The sequence below is a fragment of the Elephas maximus genome, chromosome 6 (genome assembly GCF_024166365.1).
Source record: "Elephas maximus indicus isolate mEleMax1 chromosome 6, mEleMax1 primary haplotype, whole genome shotgun sequence".
Taxonomy (NCBI): Eukaryota; Metazoa; Chordata; class Mammalia; order Proboscidea; family Elephantidae; genus Elephas; species Elephas maximus.
The window spans coordinates 63364152-63391038 of record NC_064824.1 but is presented as its reverse complement, the minus strand read 5'-3'; the positions used below and the strand labels follow the sequence as shown (position 1 = coordinate 63391038).

The following is a 26887-nucleotide window of genomic DNA, read 5'->3' as shown; positions in this document are numbered from 1 at the left end:
TTACCTTTTTTTGTTTTGCTTTTCCTTTTTCTCCCCTCCATCATTTCTCATCTTTTATTTTCTCATTTTCTTTTACTCTACACATGCTTTAAGAGGTACCCTGGATATTCCTTTGTCCCATTACTGGTATCTAGAACTAAAATTTGGAGGGGGGGGGCACTTCTCTAGAAGCAAATCTCATTTAACAATTTAATGGAAAGCAACTGAATATACACTTAAAAAAAAATTTTTTTTTTAAGCTGTTAAATGCTGTATTTAAATTCATTGACGGAAATAATACAACCAATAAGAGCCCACTAAGTGATCACACAGAATTCCTGAGTGGTGCAAATGGTTAACATGCTTGGCTGCTAACCCAAAAGTTGGAGATTCGAGTCTACCCAGAGGTGCCTCGGAAGAAAGACTTGGTGATCTACTTCTAAAAAATCAGCCATTGAAAACCCTATGGAACACAGTTCTACTCTGACACACGTGGGGTTGCCATGAGTCAGAATCAACTCCACTGCAATTGGAGTGACCACATCCTAATGCAAATCTTACCACAGAGAGAAATAAAATTAATCTCACTAGTAGGTTTGCTTAACTTAGTACAATGAGCAGCCTTTCCCCTTCCCTTTGCATATTTTATAATGGTCTTCATGAATAAGTTAAACAAATCAAACTGAAAGTACTATATGATTCATTCCCTGATTTTCATTCTCCTGTCTGTCTCAGGAAATCTGAAAAGCATCATATTTACAAAAATCTAGTTTTTACTATAGATCTGGTCACAATCATTAAACAATTTTCTAGATGATTAAATTGTCACTGCTATCATGCAGTTTACCTCGTTTCTTAACCATAGCAGCATTAAGCATGATGAATCACTTCCTGTATGTTACCAGTCTACTTTTGCAGCCTCCCTGTATTGAACACCTCTTGTTTTTGTTTGTGCAGTACCCATTTCTACTTCATCTCCTACCTGATTGTCCTTGAGATATGCTCCTAAATTCCCATACCAGGTAATTTGGCAGGAACTGACACCAATTCCTGAATTAATTAGTGGAACTATGACTCAGTCCTCGCCAGTAAGTGTATTCCATACCTCTGACCATACAGCATGGCTTATAATGGGCAGGAGACCCTACTTGGCCCACTAAGAACCACTTCTTTTTTAAAACTGTTGGGGTCGCTGAAAATATTGGATATAAGTTTCGACCTGCAGTAGTTATCTTGCCATCATATGAGAGGAATCTGGACTGAAGTATGGAGAAAGACTTGGCCATGACAACATAGTTTGAGCCCCTGGATCTAGCCACTCCTAATGTTACTCACAGACATTATTTACATGATCTTATAAATTCTCTTTCTTGCTTAAACCAGTTTGAACTATAGTTAATGTCATTTTTAATAGCGAGAATGCTAATTCCATCATTTAAGTATTATTAACTTGATATTCTTCTCTCCAAGGGATTTAAAGCTGACTAAAATTATGATTTTTATATCTATATATTCTTACTCTTCCTGACCAATAAGTATGTCTTTAGTTTTCTATTCAGCTAAAGAATTACTTTTCTCAGTAATATATCTACTTCTGTTAAATGATATATTACGTGATGCTATTCATTATTTATAGAAAGCATCAAATCTAAGATTTCTCCCTCCTCCAACAGAAGTCATTGCTCCTTTTCCTGTTCCCGTGTTTTTTCATCCTATAATCAAATTCATAAATCAGACTCTGTTTATTGTTTTCCACATAAGTGGCTACTTTTTAAAAAACCCTTTTAGACGATAAACCTTCAATATCTTTTGTGTCGCCTTTCTCTCTTTTTACAAGGAACTTTGAATTAGCTCTGAGGACATGATAATTGCAGGATTTGTGGCCTTCTGATTATCATTAGCTCAAAATGAGAGAAAGAAGAAATGCTTGGAAATAAATACAGTAGAAATTATTTATATGTATCACTCTTGGTGAGAGAGCTTATATTTTGATCACAAGTATTTCATTCAATAACAGCTAGTGGAAAAATTGGATGGAAATAAGTTATAAAATTGCACACAACATTTCTTAAAGTTCAAAAGTGAATTATGCCACACAAGAGCATAGTTTACATGTGACAACCTTATGAAAATAGATTGCACCCCATCTGTTATCATCAACTTCTATTTTTTACATTGATCTAAAACATATAACAATTAAATGCTATGCTATAAATAAAGATGGCTAGTAAAAAAAAAAATCTGCCATATCAAATGAATTTCTAAAAAGCAAAATTCCTGGTTTATAACAAACAGCAAGGGAAATAATCACTTCGGGAAGTCAACTATATCTTATAAAGGTTTCAAAACAAAATGTCCAAATGTCTTGAGAGTTGATTAGAGATTGTACTTTTGGCTTCATTCTCCTTTTCTTCCACACTACCCAGTCAAATTGGAGTCTAAAAATTATTTTATGTAATTTACCTATTCTACTGAGAGAATGATAATCTTACAGTAAAAGCCTACATTATTCTTTTTCAATATGAAGGTAGGAATGGTTACTCTTCTTTCCACTCTGTCACTACAAAACAGTAGTTCTTAAAATTGGGGGGTTTTGGATCCTCAAAAGCCCTGACAGAAGCTATGGACCTTTCATCACAGTACCCATATTAATAATCTACATCTGATGTAACATTGTCAGCCTTACTTCCAAGGCTTGCAAAGTGGGGTTAGTGTGTTTCGACTGGATGGCAAGGGGATTTTATTTTTCTTCTTTTGTTCTCTCTCTCTTTCTCTTCCTCTCCCTGTCCCCCTTCTTTTTTCCCCCTATGTAATTGTTTGACTATTTCCTTAATATGCTAAAACAAAATATAAATAAAAGAAGTCCTTAATACTATTTTTACACAAATACCTCTTAAGAAAAAGATATCAATTTGAGTTGACATTTCATACTGTATAACTCAGTGATCACTTACAATGCCTGACTTGCTAGGAAATAAAGAATAAAGGACAAAAGAAAAGAGTACTGAGAAAATGATATCTGTGAGCAAAATTTACAGAACACAGCCTAACCGTCTCAAGCTTCACTATTTTGCTTAGAATTAGCTCTTTTCTATGTATAATGTCTTAAAGTCAATTGAAGAGAATCTCTGTAAGTAAGTGTTGACATGCAGTTTTACCTTTAGGCAATTTTGCTTCAAGCAACCAGTCCTTCCTTTCTCCCTCCTTCCTCCTTCCTTCCTTCGTTTTTCAAAATTACTGATCCTATATAAAGGGGATTTGATTTCTACAGGATTCATATTTATTAAGATTAATGTCCCCACTAATGGAATTATGATGATTGTGACAACGAATGATAGAGAATGAGTGTTGATATTTAGCTTAAAAAGACCAAATTCTATTTTAAATTTGAATTCAACCCCACTAATCTCTTAATTTATCCCATCTCGTAATGCCATTTGGATTTGGAATGAATCAGAGTGACCTACAAAAAATTTACATATATTAAACGTAAGAATATGTGAGACAGTCTATACTATAAAACGCACTAAGAACAAGTACAATCCTAAATACGTGTATCTTTTAAGTGACATCCATTGCAAATTTCCTCATTATTTGTAAAGGTATTCTTTATTGTCAGCCTGACGAAGTGGAACGTTCAAAGGTTTTGGAGGCCGAACTTGAACACCACCTCACCCCTTACTAACTATGTGATATTGGGCAATTTATTTAACTTCATTGTGCTTAAATAATAGTGAAAATAATAAAATATAGGGCTGCAGTTGGCATTAAATACATGGTGTAAATAGAAGGCCCAGCATAAAATAGGCATTCAACAAAGGATATAACCCTTCCCTTCTCTTTACATCTGTACATTGGAGATGATAATTACAGTATTTATATAGGGTTGTAGTGAGGGGGTTAAATGAATTGATATATATTGCAAGTAGCACTGCACTGTACAACTGTTAGCCATTATCGTTGCTATCAAAGCTGTTGTAATTGCTATGACATGGGCATTAAGGTTTCGGTCCTGGTGAAATTGTCTTCTGATGACCGGTCTTCCTGGTAATTAATTCTTTTGGTAATTTCAAAGGCAATTAAGGATCCTAAATTTTTCAAGTTTCAATAGCTTGTGCGGGGACATAAGCCAGAGGAACCAGGTAAACGTTTACCTCACTATTTCACATTAAATATGAAACACAGATAATCAAGCATAAAACACCACTGTACATTTATTGTCATAAATCTTCCTAAGTATGTGTCTAGCCAGGAACGGGGCAAAAAATTTTTGGTCCAGCTCTTTTGAAACAAGAGAATGAAGAATTCACTCTTCATGTGAAGTTTGTAAGTAGATGGGAACACTCGCACAGATGGTCTCAAAGAGTCCACGGACGAATTCTGGGAACCTGCCACTCAGAAAACCCACAGTTCACTGAGTCCAGGCACAGGAACTAAGAATGGATGGAGACCATCTGCTGATGATTCTTCATGTGGAAAACTGCCCGCAATGCTTGAGCAGGTAACAAAATCTCAAGGCCCTGAATCTCCCAAGTCCAGTGGAATCTATGCTCTAAAGATTCAAAACGTTGTAAAACTAGCAAATTCTCTTAAGTGATAACCAAAATATTTTGATGATCATTGCCACTCTGAAAGCATTGTGTCATCCAGGAGGAAGGGAATTTTATCCTTCAAATTCTGACAACTTCGGAAAAAGAAATCATTTGTTAGGAAAACGCAACATAATCTGGTAATTTTACCTGGTGTGGAGAAGAAAACCTCTTTTCATATGTCAATCTACTTCCTTCTAAGGAAAAACGGAAACCTTTTCTTCTTATGCTGTCTTCGGATTCAGATTTGCGGAACCTCTCTTCCTTCTCTTCTTCTCCAGACTGTTCTTTCTGTTTCTTCTTCTTCCTTCTGTTTTTCATCTCTTTTTCACTCTTGGAGCTCAACTTGGATGCTACCGACGAACTCTCTGAGAAAACCCCTAACCCGCCAGCACCACTGAAGTCTCTTGATTCAGCGGATGCTGCTGCCGCCGCTGCCTAGAATAGCACAAAGTAAATAGTAGTTGCATATAAATGATTTTTAAATTTACCCATGTTACTGCTTAACTTACCTTTAATACTGTGAATGTGGACCTTGAAAAAGGTCCATTCTACTCTATATTTTGAAAACCAGTAGATTGTAGTTAGATCAATCAAAGAAGAAAATTGACACGTGGAAGATGATACATGTGAATTTGATGGACACATTCAAGTTCTGGCCTCACATTATCCTTTCTAATTTTAATAACATGAACATGACACTTAAATATCATGGCAGATTTTGCTATTATTTAAACAATATCTTAAGAATGGTAGAAGTTAAGCATAATTTTTTTTTTTTTTTATTTAAACTTGAGAGGTGTTTGCTTTCATCACAGATACACTTTAATGCGAATTTTAGCGCTGGTCTAAATTACTACATTTAATTCAGTCAAGTATTTTAATAAATACATTTTTCTCTTTAAGTGTCTCAATAGGAAAAGAACAAGAAAGACATACTATAAATCATATATCAGGGAATACCAGATCTTTGCCCTCTGTGTGAATTTAGCTATTATAGTACAGTTTTAGAAAAAACATAATGTTAGAAAAACATAATCTACCCAAGTAGATTTTACTTGTCTGACCTTTATTACATATCTAAGGATCTCAGTGTTAAAAGGAAACTGACCTCAACATTCAGAAAATGCCAAAAATAGGCAATTGGATTAATTAATGCCACTAAATTGAGCAAATACAATTATGTTGAAGCTTCATTAAGTCCAAATTTAAGGACTTATAGGGTGGGAGGCAGAGAATGTAGTTATTTTGTAATGTTTACCCACTATGTTCCCCTTATGGAACCGCACAAACTTACAGTTATATACTCTTCAAACAGAGGAGAATAAATATTGAATAGATCCTTGTCTTTTCAAACTCTGTGAAATAATCTTTCAGTTTGACTCTGGCTTTCTGACTTTTCCTACCTACAGTGACACTGTAGTAAAGAAGCAAATATAACTAAATTTTCAGTTAAAAATATTTTGATTGAGGGCACGTAGAACTACAGTGTAAATGTAAGTGAGGGTGTTAATAGTTTCCTTAAAGGGTAGAAAAATAAAGCCAATAAAGTAATTACAATTTCCCATGTTTAGAGGCCATTAATATTGACAATAATCATCAAAATAAAATAATAATTTCCTAATAATCAAACAGGCTCCTAGCACTTAAAAACGTGATGTGCTTCAAATGCCAACTACTATTGCCAATTCTGTGTACTAAACAACATTGGCCTCAATATTCAGGCCTGAGAATCGAGATAAACAAAAACAAAAAAAAGTGCTGTTTTTGCTAACTCTACCTGAGCTTCTTCTTGTTGCTTTTTTAACTGTTCGAGCATTTGCTGAAATTCAGCTTCTTTCTGTTCAGCTTCTTCAAGTGTTGCCTGATTCTGTTCCTCATAGGCCATGGCCACCACAGCCAGGATCAAATTTATTAGGTAGAATGAGCCCAAAAAAATGACCAGCACAAAAAATATCATGTATGTTTTCCCAGCAGCACGTAGTGTCTGCAAGAATGGAAGAGACACTTCATAAATTTTACATAGGGTGCTACAAGCTTACACTCTATTGTAATAAAAGATTTTACAGCAATTTTTTTGATGTCAGGCTTTCATGCTTCTCACAAAAATCATTTTCTCTGTCCTTACCAGTTGATAAAGGTTTTCCCAGAAGTCTTGAGTCATGAGTCGAAATAAGGACAAGAAGGCCCAACTAAAGGTGTCAAAGCTTGTGTAGCCATAGTTGGGGTTTCTACCAGCCTTCACACAGATGTATCCTTCTGGACACTGGCTGTAATTAGGTAGAGGGAAGAGAGGCATTCAGCAACCGCAAGTCGGCTTGTAGACCTTTCCTGTTTTACAGATGTCAGCAGCTATTTTGTAAACCACTAGGGAAAGCAGCTTTCTCTTAGTTTACCAAGGACTTAACCCAGCACCACCTAGACTGATTTATACAACAGCATATATTAGTTTAATTTTGTATTTATCCGTGATTGATTACTTGTCATTATTATACTTACCATGCTTCTATGTAAAAGCAATCCTATAATGATTAAAATCTTTTGATACTTGTGAACATGAACAAATAAATATGTCTATACGGAAAAACTGATTTTCACTGAAGATATCTAGATACAGAAGTGTGTGTGAGTGTAGGGGTAGGGCAGAGAGGTGAAGAAAGAATGAGAGTTTGAGGGGCACATTGAGAAGAGAGAATAGTCTTGTATAATGTGGCTTTGATAGTATGACTTTGATAGTAAAAACAACCTGCCCTTGATATCATGTCTGCCACTCTGGGTTCCATAATCTTGGGCAAGTTTCCTAACTTTGCTAATCTTTGGGCACCTCATTTGTAAGATCAGGCTAATAACAGAATATGACTCTCAAATTGTCAAGAATCTAATGAGATAGGGTACATAAAGCATTGAGTGCAGTATAGATGAGGAAATAAAATCAGTCTGATTTGCATGTTGCTGGAATCCAGAATAAAGGCAGCATTATCTTTATCATAGGAGCCAAACGCAAAGCCTGTTATCATGGAGAATTTCATTACAGGTATTAATGTGTACAATATTATCTTCTATCAGACATCTGTCTATAATTCTAAAATCTTGCCAAATAGGAAAGACAGCAATTTTTCTGAATTCTTACAGCCATTATCTTCAGGTTCCTACTTATCAATAATAAAGGTTCACATGATATCAATCACCATAATTAAAAGTACTTATTGAGTGGTCTAAGAGCTATGTATACATTAATCCACTTAATACATTACATCTCCTTAATCTTCACAACAACCTTACTATTACACCCATTTATGGCATGAGGAGACCGAGGCAAAGGGAGGTGACATTTATGGTGTAGGTAGGGCTTGAACCCGCACAGTCAGACTCTCCAGTCTATGCTCTTAACCACTTTGCTAAAATATGGTAGACAAACCCTGACCATGCCTCAGATATTGACATTATCCTCAGAGATCTTACACTCTAAGCCCATGGGGACTACATTAGCATATATAAAACATCACACTTATAAGAGTACATGCTTATTAATTCTATTAACTTAAGCTTCTTATGTATAGTGCTGCTGCTCGCTCTCTTTTTATTGTACTTATTTAGAAGATTGGATGTGACCTAGTATGGAAAAATAATTGCTGCATATGAGTGTGTGAAGGAGGTGAGAATCCTCACTTATCCCAGCTATTCTGGGAGTCAGCGTGAAGTGGAATTTATGGAGGTCTTTGAATGAGGAGCTAGCGGGGGCTGGGTGGGTAGGAAGTGGCAGGTTATTGAGGCCGATGGAGCAGTGAGGACTGAGACACTATACAAAAGTACCACTTACCCTGCGTCTGAGCTGTTGCCACAAAGCAGAGCATCGTTTTGCCCTTCCAAAAAATAAAAATGACCTATTTAAAGAGCAAGGAATAAAAAGAATCATTAAAAAGCCCTCAAAACAGTTCAACCATTGCATCTAGGTAATTAAGCTTGCAAATTTATTTCAATCATAATGAAATCGATAAAATAATAAATATGCATATAGACGAATGAAGAGATTTCATTTGAATAATAATGAAATAATAAACAAATATTAAAATATAATATTTTTGATTAATCAAATACATAATAAGTCTGGTTTAAAAAGAAAAAAATTCAGGAAGAATAATTATAACTTTCTGATATCAACATTTATTGCAAATACAAACTCAAGTTGCTTGGGATACTTTAAGAAAGAACTGTCAACTTGACACTGTTTTCTTGGCCCAAAAAGTGACAGAGGAGGAAGCCTTGTTGCTTCTAAATGCCTCCATGCAAATAAAATATTACTTTACAAATACCCTTTACCTGGGATCAGAATAGGTTCTGACATTTTTATTTATTTATGTATTTTTTGCCAATATAAATTTAATTTCCCATGAGAAGCGGGCTCAGGTGTTTGTTCCTTCTTAAAAACCCGCTGCCGTCGAGTCAATTCCGACTCATAGTGACCCAATAAGGCAGAGTAGAACTGCCCCACAGAGTTTCCAAGGAGCGCCTGGAGGATTTGAACTGCTGACCTTTTGGTCAGCAGCCTAGCACTTAACCACTACGCCACCAGGGTTCCTTCTTATGATGCTGTAAGTCAATGTTTTGTTTTGTTTTTTGATTACTGTTTTTCAAATGAACATTATAAACTTGCTTCTTTTGGGTTATATATTTTCTAAGTATATCTAATTCCTATTTTCAGGGTATACTGTATATGTAATTTTACTAAGTTGCAAAAGTGGTCTCAGTAAAATACATAGACACATACATATTCATACAATCTCATGCAAAAAAATACAAACATACACACATAAACAAATACACACTTATCTTTTATTTTGTTCATTGATATAAAGAAAAATGAGTAAGATGTGTTATTTCTCTATTACATGTGTTATTTTAAATTGGTTGGGCTAAGTCATTTAGTTCATATCAAAACTGAGATAATTTCCACTGTGTTCATATATATTTATATATTTAAAGGACTAAACAACATTTAAAGGACTTGATGTTCAAAAGAATATATCTTACTTTTATCCTCAATATATTCATCCCAGTTAAACATGCTCACTGTCCTATTGATAATGGTACCATTCACATCCAATGAACTACTAAAGAAGGAAGTGATGTTTATTTCAAAGGTAGAATTATCTGGGGGCCATTGCAAACATTTATTCCTCAGGTTGCCCATGAACAGCTGCAGCCCAATTAGCGCAAACACACTCAGACAGAACACAGTCAGGATCATGACATCTGAGAGCTTCTTCACTGACTGGATCAGGGCCCCCACAATGGTCTTCAAGCCTACAGATAAAACCAGAGGGAGTTTATTCAATAGCTATTTTACCAACAAAAACATGAGCTTGTCCTGGGAAATAAAGATATCATGCAGAATGCCAACAATTTTCACTTTATGTTTGTGATTGAATAACATTTTCATGAAAAGCCTGCTAGCTGGTGGAAATGAATGAGTAGCAGAACTTGTATGTTCATTAGAACACTGTGAATGGAAATGAAAAAAACGTGTATTTCCAAACACTCCTTAGAGCAAAAGAAATGATTTTGTTATTCATGCTTAAACATCAACCCTATGTAAATATTTTGCTTTTATTTGCAGATGTCTTACTCCTTAACCCCTTATTGATTTTAGAAAAGTCTATATGAATAGAGCATTGAGAAATCTTAAAGTCAATGGATTATACGGTCATATATTTATGAATTCTACAAGCTTGAGTATGGGTTAAAGAAGGAAGACATCTGAAAACTGAGCCCCATGCAACTCTCATGCTATCCCTTGCTATTCCCTTCATTTACCTCATTAAAAAAATATATCAGTTTAGGACCTGAATGGTCAAATTTGCATCACTTTGAATGTCTCAATTTAGCTTCTATGCGAAAAGCTTGATGTTATAAGATGCAAACCATGTAGCCTGTTACTGAAAATGCCTCATGCAAAAACTTGTTAAACTCAAAGGCTGATTTAGGGGAACTTTAAAGAAAGCAACTGCGCAGTAAAAAGCAAAGAATCAAATCCATCCAAAATCTGGTGTACTGATTCTTGCTTTTTTACATATACATTTGCAATATGTGACAAGCAACAAGGCTTATGCTCTAAAGCCGCGATTGGCACCAATACAGCTAAAATCAGCCTCGGTGTTTAACCTTGCTCTCACCTGGGATGACTGAAATGGTTTTCAATGCTCGGAGAACTCTGAATGTTCTCAACGCTGAGACATTGCCCAGGTCCACAAACTCTGTCACATATCTGTAATAGGGATTTCACACACAAACACAATGACAGAACACGAGAGACAATTGGAGATATAAGGGGCCTACCACCTTATACCAGTTTCTTCTTACCTGGAATTACAGAAATAGTTTTCAAAGCTCTCAATACTCTGAAAGTTCGAAGAGCTGAAACATTGCCTAGGTTTACAAATTCTGTTACATACCTGTAGAATTAAATCAATGTTATTTAGAATTTTGGAAACCCTATTTTTTAAGGCTATGTTGGTCTTTCATCAAGACCTTTTCAACTTCAGAGAGTGTTGCCATCAGATTTCCCAGTTAAGTGAAAATTAACATTTTGTCATCAATCATAACCTCTGCTATTTGCAGGAACGTTATTTCATTACTTTACAGCAGACAGGGAAACCAAAGCCATATAATTTACTATAATAGTTGTTAATTTCTCCAAAGTGAATAATTGGATTGGAAGAAAAGTATTCTAAATTCACGAGACAACTAAGAAAAATGCTTGATCTCTCAAGGGAAGCCACCAAGGAGAAATACAGTGTAGGCTCCCATCAATGATTTACTCTTCCATGATGAAAAATGTAAGATACTTACGCAAAAGTGATGACTGTGAAATCCAACCAATTCCAGGGATCCCGTAGAAATGTGAAATCTTCTAGACAAAAGCCCCTTGCAAGTATCTTTATAAGTGATTCAAAAGTATAAATTCCTGTAAATGTGTACCTGAGAGAAAATAGCCAAGCCAATATTAAAGATTGATTAGGTAATTTACACGTATGTTTTAAAGGAGACCTAAACAACAAACGAAAAAATTTGAGGCCTCCATGTGGGTCTCCCTATCATATAGACCTTAGGAAGGGTTTAGGGCAAAAAGAAACATTAAATTCTGAAAGATATTCTTCTTGACTTTAACTAAGCGACCATTGCACTTTTCACATTAATTAAAGGATCCAGATTATATGGCTTGATATGAAGGTATTACCTGCAATACACTGGCTTTGATCCTATTATATTCTAAAATATTCATATTATAAAGTGATTTAAGCAAATAAATACTATCCAAAAATGAATGAAGCATTTGGGTTTCACAAAATATGCATTATCGAAAAACAAAACCTGATGCTGTTGAGTTAATTCTGACTCGTAGCGGCCCTATAGAACAGAGAAGAACTGCTCCATAGGGTTTCCAAGGAGCAGCTAGTGGGGTCGAACTGCTGACCTTTTGGTTAGCAGTCAGACACTTAAACAACTGTGCCACCAGGGCTCCAAATGCACTATTAAGAACCACGAAAAATACTAGTGAAGTATAACACTGTCACAGCCATAGAAAAGGAACACACAAACTAGATATGACTTTTATCAGTGGATATTAGTAATCACTGAGACCTTCAGAAGAGTGCGAGACTCACAAGAAAGACAAAGGGCTACAAGTACTGGAAGTTAAACCAGTGCAGTAAGTTAAGCAACTCAATGAGCTGCCACGAGCTTTGACCTAGAAGGAGTTAGTGGTTGAAATGAACTTGAATCACTGTCTAAGAGTAGTTAGTATTATTTGCTATATAAATGGGTGAGATCTCAAGATGTTAAAAGCACAATTTGAAACATAAAAGGGATGTTAATATTGAAAGATATTTTTAACTTTCTACTTACTCCACATTCTTTGTCCAGTCAGGAGGGTTACTCATGGTCATAAACACACAGTTGGTCAGAATAGTGCACATGATGAGCACGTTGAATAAAGTGAAGAATATCGTCAAGGAATACAAAGTTCAACAAAAAATTTTACTTTCATGCACCATCATGCCATTCACCACGATGAAGTTGAGAACTCTTAAGCTCTTATTATTTTATCATTGAGTTTTCTTGGTTTGTTTTTTATCATTTCTGTAATTCAGCAACCCCATATCTAGGCCATGCTAGCAACTGTTTTGAGCTTATTTAGGTGCCTTTAGTCATTAAAAAGATTGCTCTTGTTGTGTGCTGTCAAGTCGATTCCAACTCATAGGAACCGTATAAGACAGAGTAGAACTGCCCCCATAGGGCTTTTTAGGCAGTAAATTTTTTATGGGAGCAGACTGCCAGGTCTTTTTTCCTATGGAGCCAATCTTTCAATTAAAGCTTAACCACGGCACCACCAGAGCTCCTTATTAAAAATAATAAAGGCAGGAACATAAGTTTATTGGTGAATATGTAATTTCTCAATTCAAGTTTCCTTAATGACAGGCTCAAATGAACTACGAACTCAGTATGTATGTAAAACTCGGCAAAAATTCTACAGGAGAATTCAAGCAATTAACCAAGTGCATTATAATTTCATTTTAAGTGTCACCCTAGAGGAATGCCTTATAATAAGGGCCTTTCTGTAATTCTGCTCATAAAATTCTAAATTGTCAGAGAAGATGGCTGGTGTCAGCAATGGCATTCCTTAGGTTTGACTTTGGCCAAATACTTAATAAGCTCCCTGATTCTCAGTTGATTTGACTATAAAAGTGAGAAAAAAAGTAATCATTTGCCGGGATTGCTGTAAGGATCAAATTAAAATATGTTAAAGTAGTAGATGTTCAATAAATGGCTTTTCTTACTTTCTAAATCATAAAGAACACTGCATATAACAAGCATCTGGTTTGTTTTACCCTATCCCACTTTACCTTTGTGGGCATAGTCAAAGTCCTTTAGTTTATACTGAAAAACAACACAACAAAATTTGGTCAAGAAAATATTTAGTAGTTACATAACTGAAGTAGTTTTCCTTCATGTTTAATAAAAAGCACAATAAGGATGAAGTTGTAATTATATAAATCATTGGTCTTGATCAATGTAAATTTAGACAATTATAAAAATCCCAGAGAGGGGAATAAATTATATTCATCCCCCTTCTCACTCTAGTTTTGTGTTAAATCATATTACTTTCACATAACAAAATACCAACACAACTTCAAGTGCAGCACTGTGGGACAGTGAAGAGCCAATGTCATGTTCATCTAGAAATGAAGTTTCTTCGCACTTGCAAATGGCTTAGTCAAAGCAATAATTTATTTTTCGTTTTACTAGCAGTGATATATAAGGCAAATGCTTAATTCTCAGTTTCTTCAAATGCATCCACATGAAAACAGTCACAAATGAATGATGTCGATTAGCCACCTGAGGGCACTACAACCTAACAAAACAGAAAAACATCGTTTTGAAGAAGAAACATTTACTTTATTGTGGAACACAAATAAAAAGATAAAATTAAAGATGGTATGTTTCTACTGTATAAACTACAGGACCCTTTGTGTCTGCTGGCCTGCTATGCTCTACTGAAGAAAATAACACCGCTGGCAGATTGACACCATTATAAATGCATGGTCACCAACCTCCATGGTCCTCAACACAGTTCTGTATTTCTCCACTTGGCTCCTTCTCCTACTCTCTGCAAAGATGATTTCAAATATTCTCCACTCTCCTCACATCTCCAACCCTCTTCTTCCTTCTCTCTCAGTTTCAAGGAGATGACCTCACTGCCCTTTTCCCAGAGAGAAAAGATAGCATCAGCCCACCATGTCTCCACTTCCCACCCCAAATTGACCAATCTCTCCGTATTGGCACCTATTCTTCCTTCCTGAAGTGTCCAGTCCCTCCACGCATATACTGAATATCTTCAACCTTTCCAGAAAACGTCAGCAATATCTTATCTTTTCCCTGACTTATCTTTAATGGCTCTCACTCTATTGGCCTTTTCTTATCAATACTTAAATATGCTTATGTCTACTACCTTGGAAAAAATTTAAAAAAGAGTACTCTCCTATAACCCACAACTTTCTTCAATAACTTACAGCTCTATCCCTCCTCTCCATTTCCCAGCCAAACTTCTTGAAAGAGCTGTTTATCTTTTATTTGTGTATCAATGACATCTTCAGCCTACAAGCCCGTTGAAACTTTTCTCTCTAAAGACAACAAAAATCTCCTTGTCGCTAAAAGCAAAAGGATAATTTTGAATTCTTAGTTGACTTGATTTCTCGGCAGCAATCAACAGGTCGATTTTCCCTCTCTCATTATATTCTCTTCCCTTTGCTTTTACAGGGTCTCAACACTCTGGTTTTCTTCATGGACAATGATTTTTCTGTATTCTTTGAAATGCTGCACTTTCCTGGGGCTATATTCCAAGCTATAGGGTCGCTATGGGTTGGAATCGACTCGACGGCACTGGGTTTGGTTTTGTTGTTTTTGGTATATCCCAAGCCCCCTTCTCCTGTCTTGCTATATTCATCTAGTAGAGCTCAACAACAAACATAGCTTCAAGTACCATTTACATACTCACTAATCTCAAATATTTCTCTACAGATTAGATCTGTTTTGAACTCTACGTGACTTCAATCGTCCACATACCATCTGTACTTACATATCTCATCAGCACTTCAAAGTCATTTAGAGATTTTTTTCTAAACCTGAACTAAAAATCTTTTTAGACCCATCTCCCCTCACCTCTGAAATACTGCTCTTTTGGGGTCTCTACATCTTAGAAAGTGTTCCATAGTCTTGTTGAGAAACTAAGAACAATCTTGAATTTCTCTTCCCAAATCCTCACATCCAGATTAGCACCACTCTTGTCAAATCTGACTCCATCTCTGGATTCAGTCCAGTTCTTCTATTCTCAATCGCTGCATGGTCCAAGTAACCATCAGTTCCAACCTAGGTTATTATGCTCACCTGTTGCAGTCGAGCCGACTCCTTTTCATGGCGACACTATACCCACTGCTGTGGAGTCGATTCCGACTCAGCGACCCTTTAGTTACCTCTGTACTGCTATTTCTCAATCCATTAGAGTTCTTCCAGTACATTCTACATACTGCATCAAAGTGATGTTTGTAAACGTAAATCTAATCAGTTCAACGACTCTCTGTTACTCTCAGTAAGATGATCGCGTCTTAACATAGATTCAAGACTCTAAGAAGTCTGTCCACTCTCTACTTCGATTTCATCTTCTTCACTCTTCAACGACATTCTCTCCATTCCAATAATATTGTATGTGTTTTAGACTTCCAATGTAATGAGCTCTTTTGCAAATCAGGGTTTTTGCAAATGCCAGTCCCAGAGGCATAGCGAGGGTAATATGTGCGCAGGGGCAATGTCTAAGTTTGCAATCTACCCCCCACTGCAGTGGGGTGTGTGATTTGTGGTGGGCCTCCTTTGGTGTCCCTTTGGACTTGTGTCTGGGGGCAAATGCCTGCCTCTAACCTCCCCTTGCTGTGCCTGTTACCACTCCTTCCTGGAAATGCTCTCTATTTCACTCTAGCCAACTTGTAATTTTTCTTCTGTACTCAAATCAAAAGTTCTATCAGTATGAAACTGTTAACAACAGCCCTTGACCTGTTTAGGCTTCCCCACTCTCCTACAGTATTTTACATTATTCCACCTAGGACTTACTTAACATATGTATTTTTTTCACTAGACTGTTGACTTCATGAGGGCAGGGACCTCATCTATATTGTTCACCACTGTATCTGCCATTTCTCATAGTGTAAGTTGACTGTAGAATCAAATGGATTTTGAAACTTGTTTATTACTAAATAAATTTTTTCCTTTTTAATGATTCTTGATGATGCATTTAGTAACATGGAACAAAAAATTCAGCCCAAAATTTGTCTTCAAGAAAGTAAATATTTATGCAGTAAATAAAGTGGAAATATTAAGCCTCATGAGATTTATGTCATATAATGGACTGAAAGCTTAAAGACTCTTAAAAATATATATTCTTTATAATGGTAAAATTTAGTTATATAAAGTAAGATACATATTTCAATATTAATAATAGAATGATTACTGTTCAGTAAGTCAGTTAATAAAAATTATGCTAAAAACCGTTTTCCACATTTCATGACTAAAATTTTAATAATAAAAATAAACTTAAGTTGAAAATTCTGACATACTTAAAAAAATCAAGTAAAATTGTTTAACCTTAAAAAAAAAAAAAGAAGTGATAGCTAGAGTCGTATTTTTATACTTTTGGTTTCACAGGTGTCTCTAAATATTAAAAAAAAAAAAAACCATTAGCTTTATTAAATCACTGTGAATTTATTTTTCAAACTCCTGCACTTTGGTAAATGACTGAAATCGTAGAATTTCAGATATTCATAACAAATATATAAATGTGAAAAAATAACACAGATGTGGATTTTGTATTGGTGTAACCATACATTGCAAAGATATAGAAATGTCACAACAAGGGAGAATTCAAGGGGCTAGAACTAATAGCAAAATGCATTCTTCTTATATTATTTTTTAAATACTATGTAGGCCAACACATAAGCTGGGGTACATTTTTCTTAATAATAATGTACCCTGAACAATATCTCCTTAAGAGCTTTGGAATATAAAATAAATAGAAGCAGACTACATGATATCAGGAAAAAAAATATCTTTTAAATCCCCTATAAACCCATTGCCATCAAATCGATTCTGACTCAAAGTGACCCTATAGGACATTGCCCCATATGGTTTCCAAGGCTGTAAATCGTTACGGAAGCAGGCTGCTACATCTTTCTCCAGCGGAGCAGCTGGTGGGTTCAAACTACTGACCTTTTGGTTAGCAGCTGAGAGCTTTAACCACGATGCCACCAAGGCTCTTCATTTCCTTATGCCAGATATTAATAAAAATCTGTTAACCTATACATTTATATTAGCCTGCCAGTTTCCAAATCTAAAATATTTTCTATATGGATATGATGAACAAAAACCTCTTCAAGTTTATACTGAGAATGGTTTACTTTGTCTTTGACATGTAGCCTAGATGATTAAAGTACTGACAGGCCTACCTTATATCCATGACCTTCAAAACAAGGAGTTGTGAATCAGATGCATCCTTTACCAACCATGTGGGCTTCAGTAAGTTATTTAATTCTTTGAGGCTCAGACTTCTTATATAAATGAAAATGGAAATAGAAGCTTTCTTAACGAACGTTTTCTAACATAAAAATGGGGGATCCAAAATAGAGTAAATATCATTGCTTATTTCTAAGCCCTGTAGAAATATTCATTGAGTAAATGTCATATGTTTACTAGTCAACTCTTGAGTTATTTGATTTTATTATTAACAAATTCCTATTTGCAAGTAGGTAACTGTGATAACTTCTGAGCATTGACAGCAGAAGAAATGGAAATTCTGAGCTGTTTCCACCCCTCCCACTTTCCTATACCCCTGGCCTTCAAGTTGATTCCTACTCACGGTGACCCCATGTGTAACAGAGTAGAACTGTTCCATAGAGTTTTCTTGGCTGTAGTCTTTAAGAAAGTAGATTATCCAGTCTTTCTCGCTTTCCTATGTATCTGTATAGGCTTTTGCGTAGAAAACCATGGTGAGTCTGATTTCTAAATAGATTTTTTTCCCCTTTTTAATGATTCTTAGTGATGCATTTAGTGATGTAGAACAAAACAAAACCAACACACAAAATTTGTATGTAGATACCAGATAAATTTGGGATGAGTTAAGAAATCCATTTTTCCTTATTTAATCAATTAGTAAGTAGGAGCCCCTGAAAAGAGCCTTTGAAATGCATAGAGATAGAGATACTGATAATGCCCTGGTTCATTATACCTGGAGGTTTAGAAGCTGGTTTTCTTTTGCTAGATTGAAAATGCAGAGTACTGGGCTAGGAATAAGGAGACCTACCTTTTATGAAGTCTTAACTCTGCCATAGATATAAAGTATAGCATTAAAAATTAGAAAGCACTAAACATCTCTGAGTCTCAATTAACCCATATGCAAAACAAGGAGGTTTTGTTTTGACCAAATTGTGTGTTGGTCACTTACAGCTCCAAACTCTACCCCACCCCAGTGCCGTCGAGTCGATTCCGACTCATAGCGATGAGTTGAGTCCAGACTCTAGCGCTTTATAAATAGTTTGTTTCCAAAGCCAAGCTGGATCAGAGTGGTGATTTGCAAGGGTTGTTTATGGAATTCCTTATGCAATACGAGACATTTCCCCTTTTGATGACCTTGCAGCAGTTGCTGCTAGAATTGCAGCTACCACTACCAGCGATGGCTGTCATAGCTACCATTTATGAAGAACCTACTGTCAGTCATGGTGCTAAGAACATACATTTTATTATTATTGATATATAAATTAAGAATATAATTTTAAAGATGGAGAAACAGATTCAAAGAAGTTGGAGTAACTTTGCTCAAGGCTACCTATCTAGTAATTAAATCTCAGAGGTGGGGTTTTAATACAGATTTTCTGATGCCAAAACCTGTGTTTTTCATTTTCCTATCCTTTGTGAATGGCTCAACATTAGTCAAGTGACTTGGGTCTTTGATGGCCTAATACAGTCTCATGACTTTAAACCCATCTATACACTGACCTCTCTCAAAGTTCTATATCCAGTTCCGATCCTTTCCTGAACTCCAAACTTGTATATACACCTAACTCCTCAACACATTCATTGGATATCTAATAGGTGTCTAAAAAGTAACATGTTCCAAATGAAGCTCTTGATTTACCCACCAAATTGCTCCATCTGAAGTCTTCCCAAGCTCAGTAAACAGCAATTCCATTTTTCTTTCTGAACTAAACACTTGGAGTCATCCTTAGCTCCTCTCATTCCCACATACTCCATAGCCAATTGCTCAGCAAATCCTGGCGGCTCTTCTGTAAAATACACCTACATTTAATGATGTTTTACTACCTTCGTTTCCACCATAGTCCACACCACCATTATCTCTTGCCTAAATGATTATAGTAGGCCCTGATCCATTTCCTCACCTTCGCCTTTTGCACAATATGCAGTCTATTCTCCACACAGCAGCCAGAGTGATCCTTTTAAAATGTGTCAGGTCATGACATTCTTCTGCTGAAAACTCTCAAATCATCAAATCCAACCACATTCAGGGTACATTCAGTCTTTACTATGGTTTATAACTTCAGCCCTTGACCTCCACTCTCACTGACTTCAGCCCCTGTGGTCTTGAAGATTCTTGAACATATTAAGTGTACTTCCACCTTTGTACTTTACCTTCATGCTTGCTGTTCCCCTTGCACTTACTTTTCTCCAAGATTTCCATGGAACCTTTTCAGAGAGAACTTCCATGATTATACTATCTAAAACAGTTCCCTGTCACTCCTCCCTTTTACGCGGATTTATTTTTCTTAATAGCACTTATCACTAGCTGACATATGATTTATTTATTATGCTTCTCCTCCCAAACCACACACACACACACACACATGAATGAATGTAACTACACAAGAGCAGAGATTTTGTCTTTTTCAATGCTGCGTCCCAATGCCTAGAGGAATATCTGTCACATGGTTTAAAAAAACCAAACCAAATCTGTTGCCACCAAGTGGATTCTGACTCATAGTGACCTTACAGGACAGAGTAGAACTGCCCCATGGGGTTTCTAAGGAGTGGCTGGTGGTTTCAAACTGATGATCTTTTGTTTAGCTTCCTGTAGCTCTTAACCACTGTGCCAACACATAGTAGTACTCAATAAATATTTATAAATGAATGAATGAATGAGTAATGAATGTAAAATAAAGGAGGAGAATTTGCATATTAACTTAGAATAATAAAAATCAACCAGAAACACATTTTGAAGTCTGATGGAAAATTTTAGGAATATAGATTATTTTTAACTTGTTAACTATGTAGAAAATATAACTATGTTTTATTTAACTATCAAAACAAGATACTAGACACGTCAAACCATTTTCAGTTTTCAAAATATACCTTGGCAAAAACATAGTAAGCATAACTTACCCTTCTGCCAAAATAAAGAAACAAAGCTATTTTGGTATGCAATAGCTCATAATGAAGATAAAAACTCTTTATGAAACACGGGGCATTTTGTTGCAATCAACTTGTTTGCTTTGGTTTTTGGCTTGTTGGAAGTAAAGGTATCAGTACAAGTTTAATACACTAATTTCTTTATTGTGGGCCATTTGCTGGTCTATAAAATAATAATAATCAACATACAATGACCTCCAAATTGTCCCCAAACCCATAGTGACCCTTTCCAAACATTTTTTACTTACAGAAAAGGGCACTGTGCTTAAAGTTAGAAGACCAGGGTTTGAGACTAGGGTTGTGTTTTGAGGAATAAAAGACAAAATCATTGGGAAACCCAGTTGCAAACTCTACAGTATTACATAAATCTATGTTTATCAGGACCTATGATCAATTGTGCCACCATCAGCATGAGCCTGAAGGGTATCTCCATCTTAGACTATAAGCCCATCTGCCTTTTCTTTTCTCGTATCTCTACTCCAAGGAGAGCTATCTGAAATATAATATTCTAATTCAGTCAATTAGAGAGTAAAACAACCAACCAAAAAACACTCTTCTATAATGGAAGAAATTTATGGCTATAAACAACTGGTAATCTAATAGGAGAGCCAACAGTTGAACTTGGCATACTGTTCCTTGGTTGGTTTCACATGTCAACGTGCTTCATTGTGGGCCACCTAACAACTCTGCCCCATGGAGACTGAGTTCTTTCTTCTGGGTTCCAACTTCAAACCCTCAAAATCAGAACTTATAAAACTGCTATCTCCCTCTACCACTGGGAGTCTCTCTCACTAAACAACAATACAAAACAAAACAAAAACAAATTCATTGTTGTCAGTTCTGACTCATGGCAACCCCATGTGTTACACAGCAGAAGTGAGCTCCGTAGCATTTTCTTGGCTGTAATCTTTACAGAAGCAGATCACCAGGACTTTTTTCTGTGGTGTCACTGGGTGGGTTCAAAACACTAACCTCTTGGTTAGTAATTGAGCACGAACTGTTTGTGCCACCCAAGGATCCTATGTCTCTCTTTCCATAGGGTCTCGGATTGGGATTTTTGGGTTCCATGAACCGTCTAGGTTTCTATGGAGTAGGGATAATAGCTTTCACGGGGTTTTCAAAGAAATATACAATCTTCCCACAAAAGTTTCTTTTTAAAAAAGTGTCCTTTTCTTTAATACTCAGCTTTCCTAATTCCATCTCATCATTCAGATTTGGGACAAAATAGATTTTTCTGATCCATCTAAATCTTCCCTCTGTCACTTGTTTTGTATCTGATTCTCTAACCTCTCATTCATTAGTCATTTATTTATTCAATATGTACTCTCACTGTCCACTACAGAGCATGAGGATAAATCCCTAGTTTTCCATCTAATTTCACAAACAAATTATGTTTATATAAACCCATTGCCATCTAGTTGATTCCAACTCATAGCGACTCTATAGGACAGAGTAGAACTGCCCTGTAGGGTTTCCAAGGAGCACCTGGTGGATTCAAACTGCCAACCTTTTCGTTAGTAGCTGTAGCTCTAAACCACTATGCCAGTTATACAATTATTTAAATATATAATAAATAATTTATGGAAGGGTTTATTCAGTGGACAGATTATAAATACTTACAATCTGTCCATTCCTAATACTGAACTGACTCAAAGACATTTTTTTCTTCTCACAACTGAGTTTTCTTGCTTGAAAAACAGTGGCAAAGCACTATTGCTAAAGGTAATTCATAAGGAATTAGAAAATCTTAAAAACAAATATCAAATGAAAATATGTTTATGTCTATGCAAAACTTGGGGAAAAAATGAACTGGAGGTTATTAAAAGGAGACCGAATTCCAGAATCCCATGCTTCTATGGATATTATTTATCACATTGCCGGGCAAGCCTGGAGATATGCTTTGCACCTGCTCCTCTCATAACTGTGATGAGTTCCCTAAACAGCACTTATAGATTTCCTATCTTATCTAATTCCTCACCTTATCTAATTCAAATATTTTGTCATCTTGCTAGCATTGGTGAGCTTATATATTGCAAGGGTGGGGCCCTGGGCTGACCATGTCATGGAAATTAGGGGCAATGACATTAACAGAAGAAATGTTAAATGTTACTCTGTCTAAGGCTTTGTTTAAATTTCCATTTCCCTTTCCTTACCTCTGGTACTTGCTGCATATCAGTCCTCATTCCAAGCCTTCTGCATTCTTCTTGTAAGTGCCCTTGCCTGTCACAGCCACAGTCTTCCAACTTTTGTTTCCTTGGCCTTTCCAGGCTTGGCTGTCAGCCAGACCACTATTCCTGGCTTGTAATAAAGCTTCTCATTCCTAATTATTCTACCTAACTTCCAGGAGTAAACCAAATTACTATCGCCCACCAAGATATCATAAATCCAGTTTTCAGAAAGTAGATACTTCATATAAGGAGAATGAAAAATAAAATGAGGAAGTATATGGGCAGATAGACATTAAGCCTTTAGCTTGCAATAACTATAGCAGAACCTGTTCCTTGAATGTAACATAGGTACAACTGCCAAGAGAAGGAAGGAAGGAAGGAAGGAAGGAGTAAGAGAAAGAAAGAAAAAGAGAAATCACTGTTGGGAAAGTGATTTTAAGAAGTACTTGACAGGTTAGTGTTTATATAGTCACACTTGTAAACATTTACTAACTTAAAGCTTTCAAACACTGAAATAAAAAGCAAAAAGTAATAAAATTCAGACCAAAAATATATAAAAGTATACAATTCAAATTACATATATATATGTTCCAAATGGAAAAGCAGCAAAGAACATTAGTTCATGAAGTTTACTCTATTACATAACATTGGAAAATTGAAGACACAGTAATAGGGTCAAAATTAATGAAGAACATGTGGGTGCAGCAAGCAATTCATAAGGGAGCAGAGAAAACAAGAAGAAACGCAGCAGTGAGTCAGGTAAAGGAGAAATAGTTAGAAGGTGAGGAAAAATAGTGTACTTACCCATGATTCCACTTATGCACTATGCTAAGTACTAAGAGGAAAGAAAAAGAGCAGGTAACATTGCCAGCCACATATATTTTGAAAAAATGCCCTATTTAATAATTTAGTCAATTAGCAAAATTATATTAAGTGACTATTTGAAAAAAGGATATGAATGTACCAAAATCTTAATAGCTAATTTTCTAATAGGGTTGAAGGGAGTTAAAATGTACAGGGCAGGGGTGGCACTGAACCGAGAGATTGCTTTCCCTTTATTCAATACTATAAATGTCTGAAAAAGAAAAGACAACACATAAAACAGAATTTAGGATTCACATTAAAGATACTTTAAGAGAAATGTGAGACCATTATTTAGAAATAATTGCTCCATAAAACAATGCAGTAACATACTAATCACCACTTATGAAATGACAATAGGTGCTATTTCTTTCTGAGCACCATAAATTCTTCTGAATTTGGTAAGGTACATGAGGATTTAAAGAAGAAAATTTATGGTCAATATTACAGGAACTCTAAGCATTTTTACTGAGTTTTAATATCAGTTTCTGCTAACTGCATTTATATATAATTCACATACAACACAAAAACGAAGCTTTAACTAGTTCGGTTAGATAAACTTTTCTCATGGGAACTTCAGGGTTTTCCAGGTGTGTTTTTTGCTCAAACTTTTTTTTCACTTACAAATCAACTGCTGTGTTTTCTTCTATAGGGTCATGGAAAGGGCAAAAATCTATGGGATGAACACATAAACCTGCTGAACATCAAAGAAGCTTTTATAGATATAGAGATTGTAAAGAGATATTTAGATACTACTCATGGAAATACAAAGTCAACTTATCATAAATGGTTCCCAGTTTTCACTTTTACTTTATCACATTGTAAGAGAATTGGAGTTAATTTTCACTCTATTTAGGAATATAATGAGCACTCAAAGAGGCAAATAGTCTTTTGCCCTTCTCCAATTCCTTCACTGCAGGATGACTCTAGTTTTCTGCCAGTCTCAGGGATGTAAGCTCAGGTGGGTGCTTCCAAAAGACTTCTAAGTTAATGGACCCATTACCTGGTTAGACCTACCTAGAATCCTAGTGATACCTTAGAAGGAAAAGAAGAGAGCACAACACTCTTTACCAGACACCTTGAGACTAGACCAGAAACAACTAGTAAGTTGGGCAAGGAAAGGCAAGTTGACTAAGAACTCACTTTCTTATTGATATAGTACGGGTCCAGATCCTCCAGAGGCTCTGATACCATCTCTGGAGGAATGTCTCCATAAATAAATGGAAGGGATTTTCCTGCTTCCAAGTCACTATTTGGCTTTGGGCCATTTTCATCATCTTCATCCTTGCGCTCTTGTTTGGGTCTCTTAGCTTTCTCTTCTGCAATGCGTTGTTCAATAGCAGCAAGGGATTCCCTGGTGAAGAAGCGGAAGCTGTCAGGTCCTGGAGGTACCAGCACTGACTGTGCCATCTTTTCATCCTGCTCCTTTAATCACTGTTTAGCTCCTTGCATAAGAAAGTGCTATAGAAACAAGGGGAAAAAAAGTAATGGCCATTAGGATAAAAGGTAACTGGAGTAATTGCATGACATTGAGATAAAATACATAAACCAAGATTTCTATGTATATATATATTTTAAGATGCTGTATTTGGCATTCAGGGATTCTCATGCATGCATTCATTTGCTTGCATGGAGATATATCTTCCACATTCAGTAGGTGTCTATGATGTAATCTAATCTCCCACACCCAAAATGTTTTAAGTGACTATGTTACTTGGGGAAAAATATTCAAGTCAGAGCTCAGAAATGGAGGATACTGGCTTATGCTTGCTGTTACACTTGTGTGACTATTTTGGCAGCCATCTTTTTCAGCATCCTTTCCGAAAAAATATCAGAGATTCAAAACAAGAGATGAAGAATCACAAAATTGTAGAACGCAGGCTTATGAGGATCTTGCACATACATCTCTTATTTTTCCATGTTCCCTTTGGCCCACTTTACCACCTTTTAAAAAAAAAAAAGCTCACTCAAAATCAACGTACCTGGGAAAGAGCTCTGGAGATCCTGAAATCCCAGGCTGTGGAAACACAGGTAGACACTGCTGAAAGCAAGGGAGGGAGAAGGAACAGGGGATGCCCGATTGTGATGGAACTGCTCGGAAGCTGCACAGGAAGGGATCCGGCTCCTGCCAAACCGAGCAGGAAGTCACCTACGTCAGAGGTCTGTGGCTTGGACTCCCTGGCTTAGCAACCTGCTGCTAGCTAGCACAATTGCTTCTCAAATGAACAAATTTGCAGTACCTTAGGAAATACAGTAGAGAGAACCCATTTTCTCCAACAGTGCCCATTTCACAGAAAATCCAGCATAGCAGTCAGAGTGGCCATTTCAGAATTTGGACATGAAGAAAATAAGAAGTTTAAGATAGTTTGTGTTTTAAGGAAACACCTATTATATGGGTTTTTGCTATAATATAATTGAGTTTTACTGGTGTTCTAATCATATTTTACTATACTAAAGTATATAATTCAACACAACACACCAATCATTCTAAATTGTTATCTTTGAATCAGCAGCAGAGGTTTCTGTTCTATTTAAAACAATACAACCGAAAGGCTTGACTCCTGAATGCCATCTGTACAAAATCATTTGTCTATGCTTTCCTTTAAAAAAAAAAAATCAATCCATTTAAACCTTCACGCTACACAAGAATGAGATTTGCCATTTAAATATATAAAATGCATTCTCTAAGAGTAAAATGCACTAATATATGGTTAATCTTTGCAGTACATGCCAGACAAAACAGAGGGAAATCTAAAATAACATATGCTATTGTACCATTTCCATAAAATTTCCTTTTGAAGCAGACCTTTCAGACGCCAGCAGTGAGTTGATATTAGCAGACTGCCCTCTCAGGATCATAGTGCCTCCAGGACATCCCTCCTTTTCCTCATCCATCCCGAGACCCCTCATGCCTAGCTACAGGCATAGGATTGAAGATGGTCCCTGCCCTCTTGGAAATGAAACTGCCATACCTGGATGCTCTAATAGAAGACACATGCTAAGACATGCAGCCAACAGCTTCAGAATGAAACTGGTCCCCCTGCAGATTCCCCAAGGATTCTACTCTAAAGCTATGGAAGCATCAAAGAGAATAAGCATAAAAAGAATATTAAAAAACATTACCCCTGCAGAATCTTTTACACCCAGAGTTTGGGATTGACAAACTGGCACCAAGAAGACTGCAGCTAAAATTCCATCATGCTTTTTTTCTTTTCTTTTCTTTTTTTTTAATTCTCCTTCAAAGACCACACCTAACTTCCTGTACAAGGA

At 36.1% G+C, this 26887-nt stretch overlaps 1 protein-coding gene across 2 annotated transcripts in view; it reads right to left on the bottom strand.

Annotated features, from left to right (window-relative positions):
- The window catches only part of LOC126077737 (sodium channel protein type 2 subunit alpha), a 96466-nt gene extending 71422 nt beyond the window's left edge, over positions 1-25044 (bottom strand). Inside the window, exons 1-10 of one of the 2 annotated variants that reach the window (XM_049887345.1) lie at positions 24761-25044; positions 23713-23831; positions 12474-12563; positions 11418-11546; positions 10929-11020; positions 9600-9872; positions 8389-8452; positions 6697-6838; positions 6349-6555; positions 4719-5006 (exon numbers count right to left, since the gene is read on the bottom strand). In XM_049887345.1, the coding sequence (XP_049743302.1) occupies positions 4719-5006; positions 6349-6555; positions 6697-6838; positions 8389-8452; positions 9600-9872; positions 10929-11020; positions 11418-11546; positions 12474-12563; positions 23713-23831; positions 24761-25027 (1671 nt within the window). In that variant the 5' untranslated portion in view covers positions 25028-25044. Of the gene's footprint in view, positions 1-4718; positions 5007-6348; positions 6556-6696; positions 6839-8388; positions 8453-9599; positions 9873-10741; positions 10834-10928; positions 11021-11417; positions 11547-12473; positions 12564-23712; positions 23832-24760 lie in introns of both variants that reach the window. The other variant, XM_049887344.1, reaches the window with a different exon arrangement.
- Positions 25045-26887: the final 1843 nt, after the last annotated feature.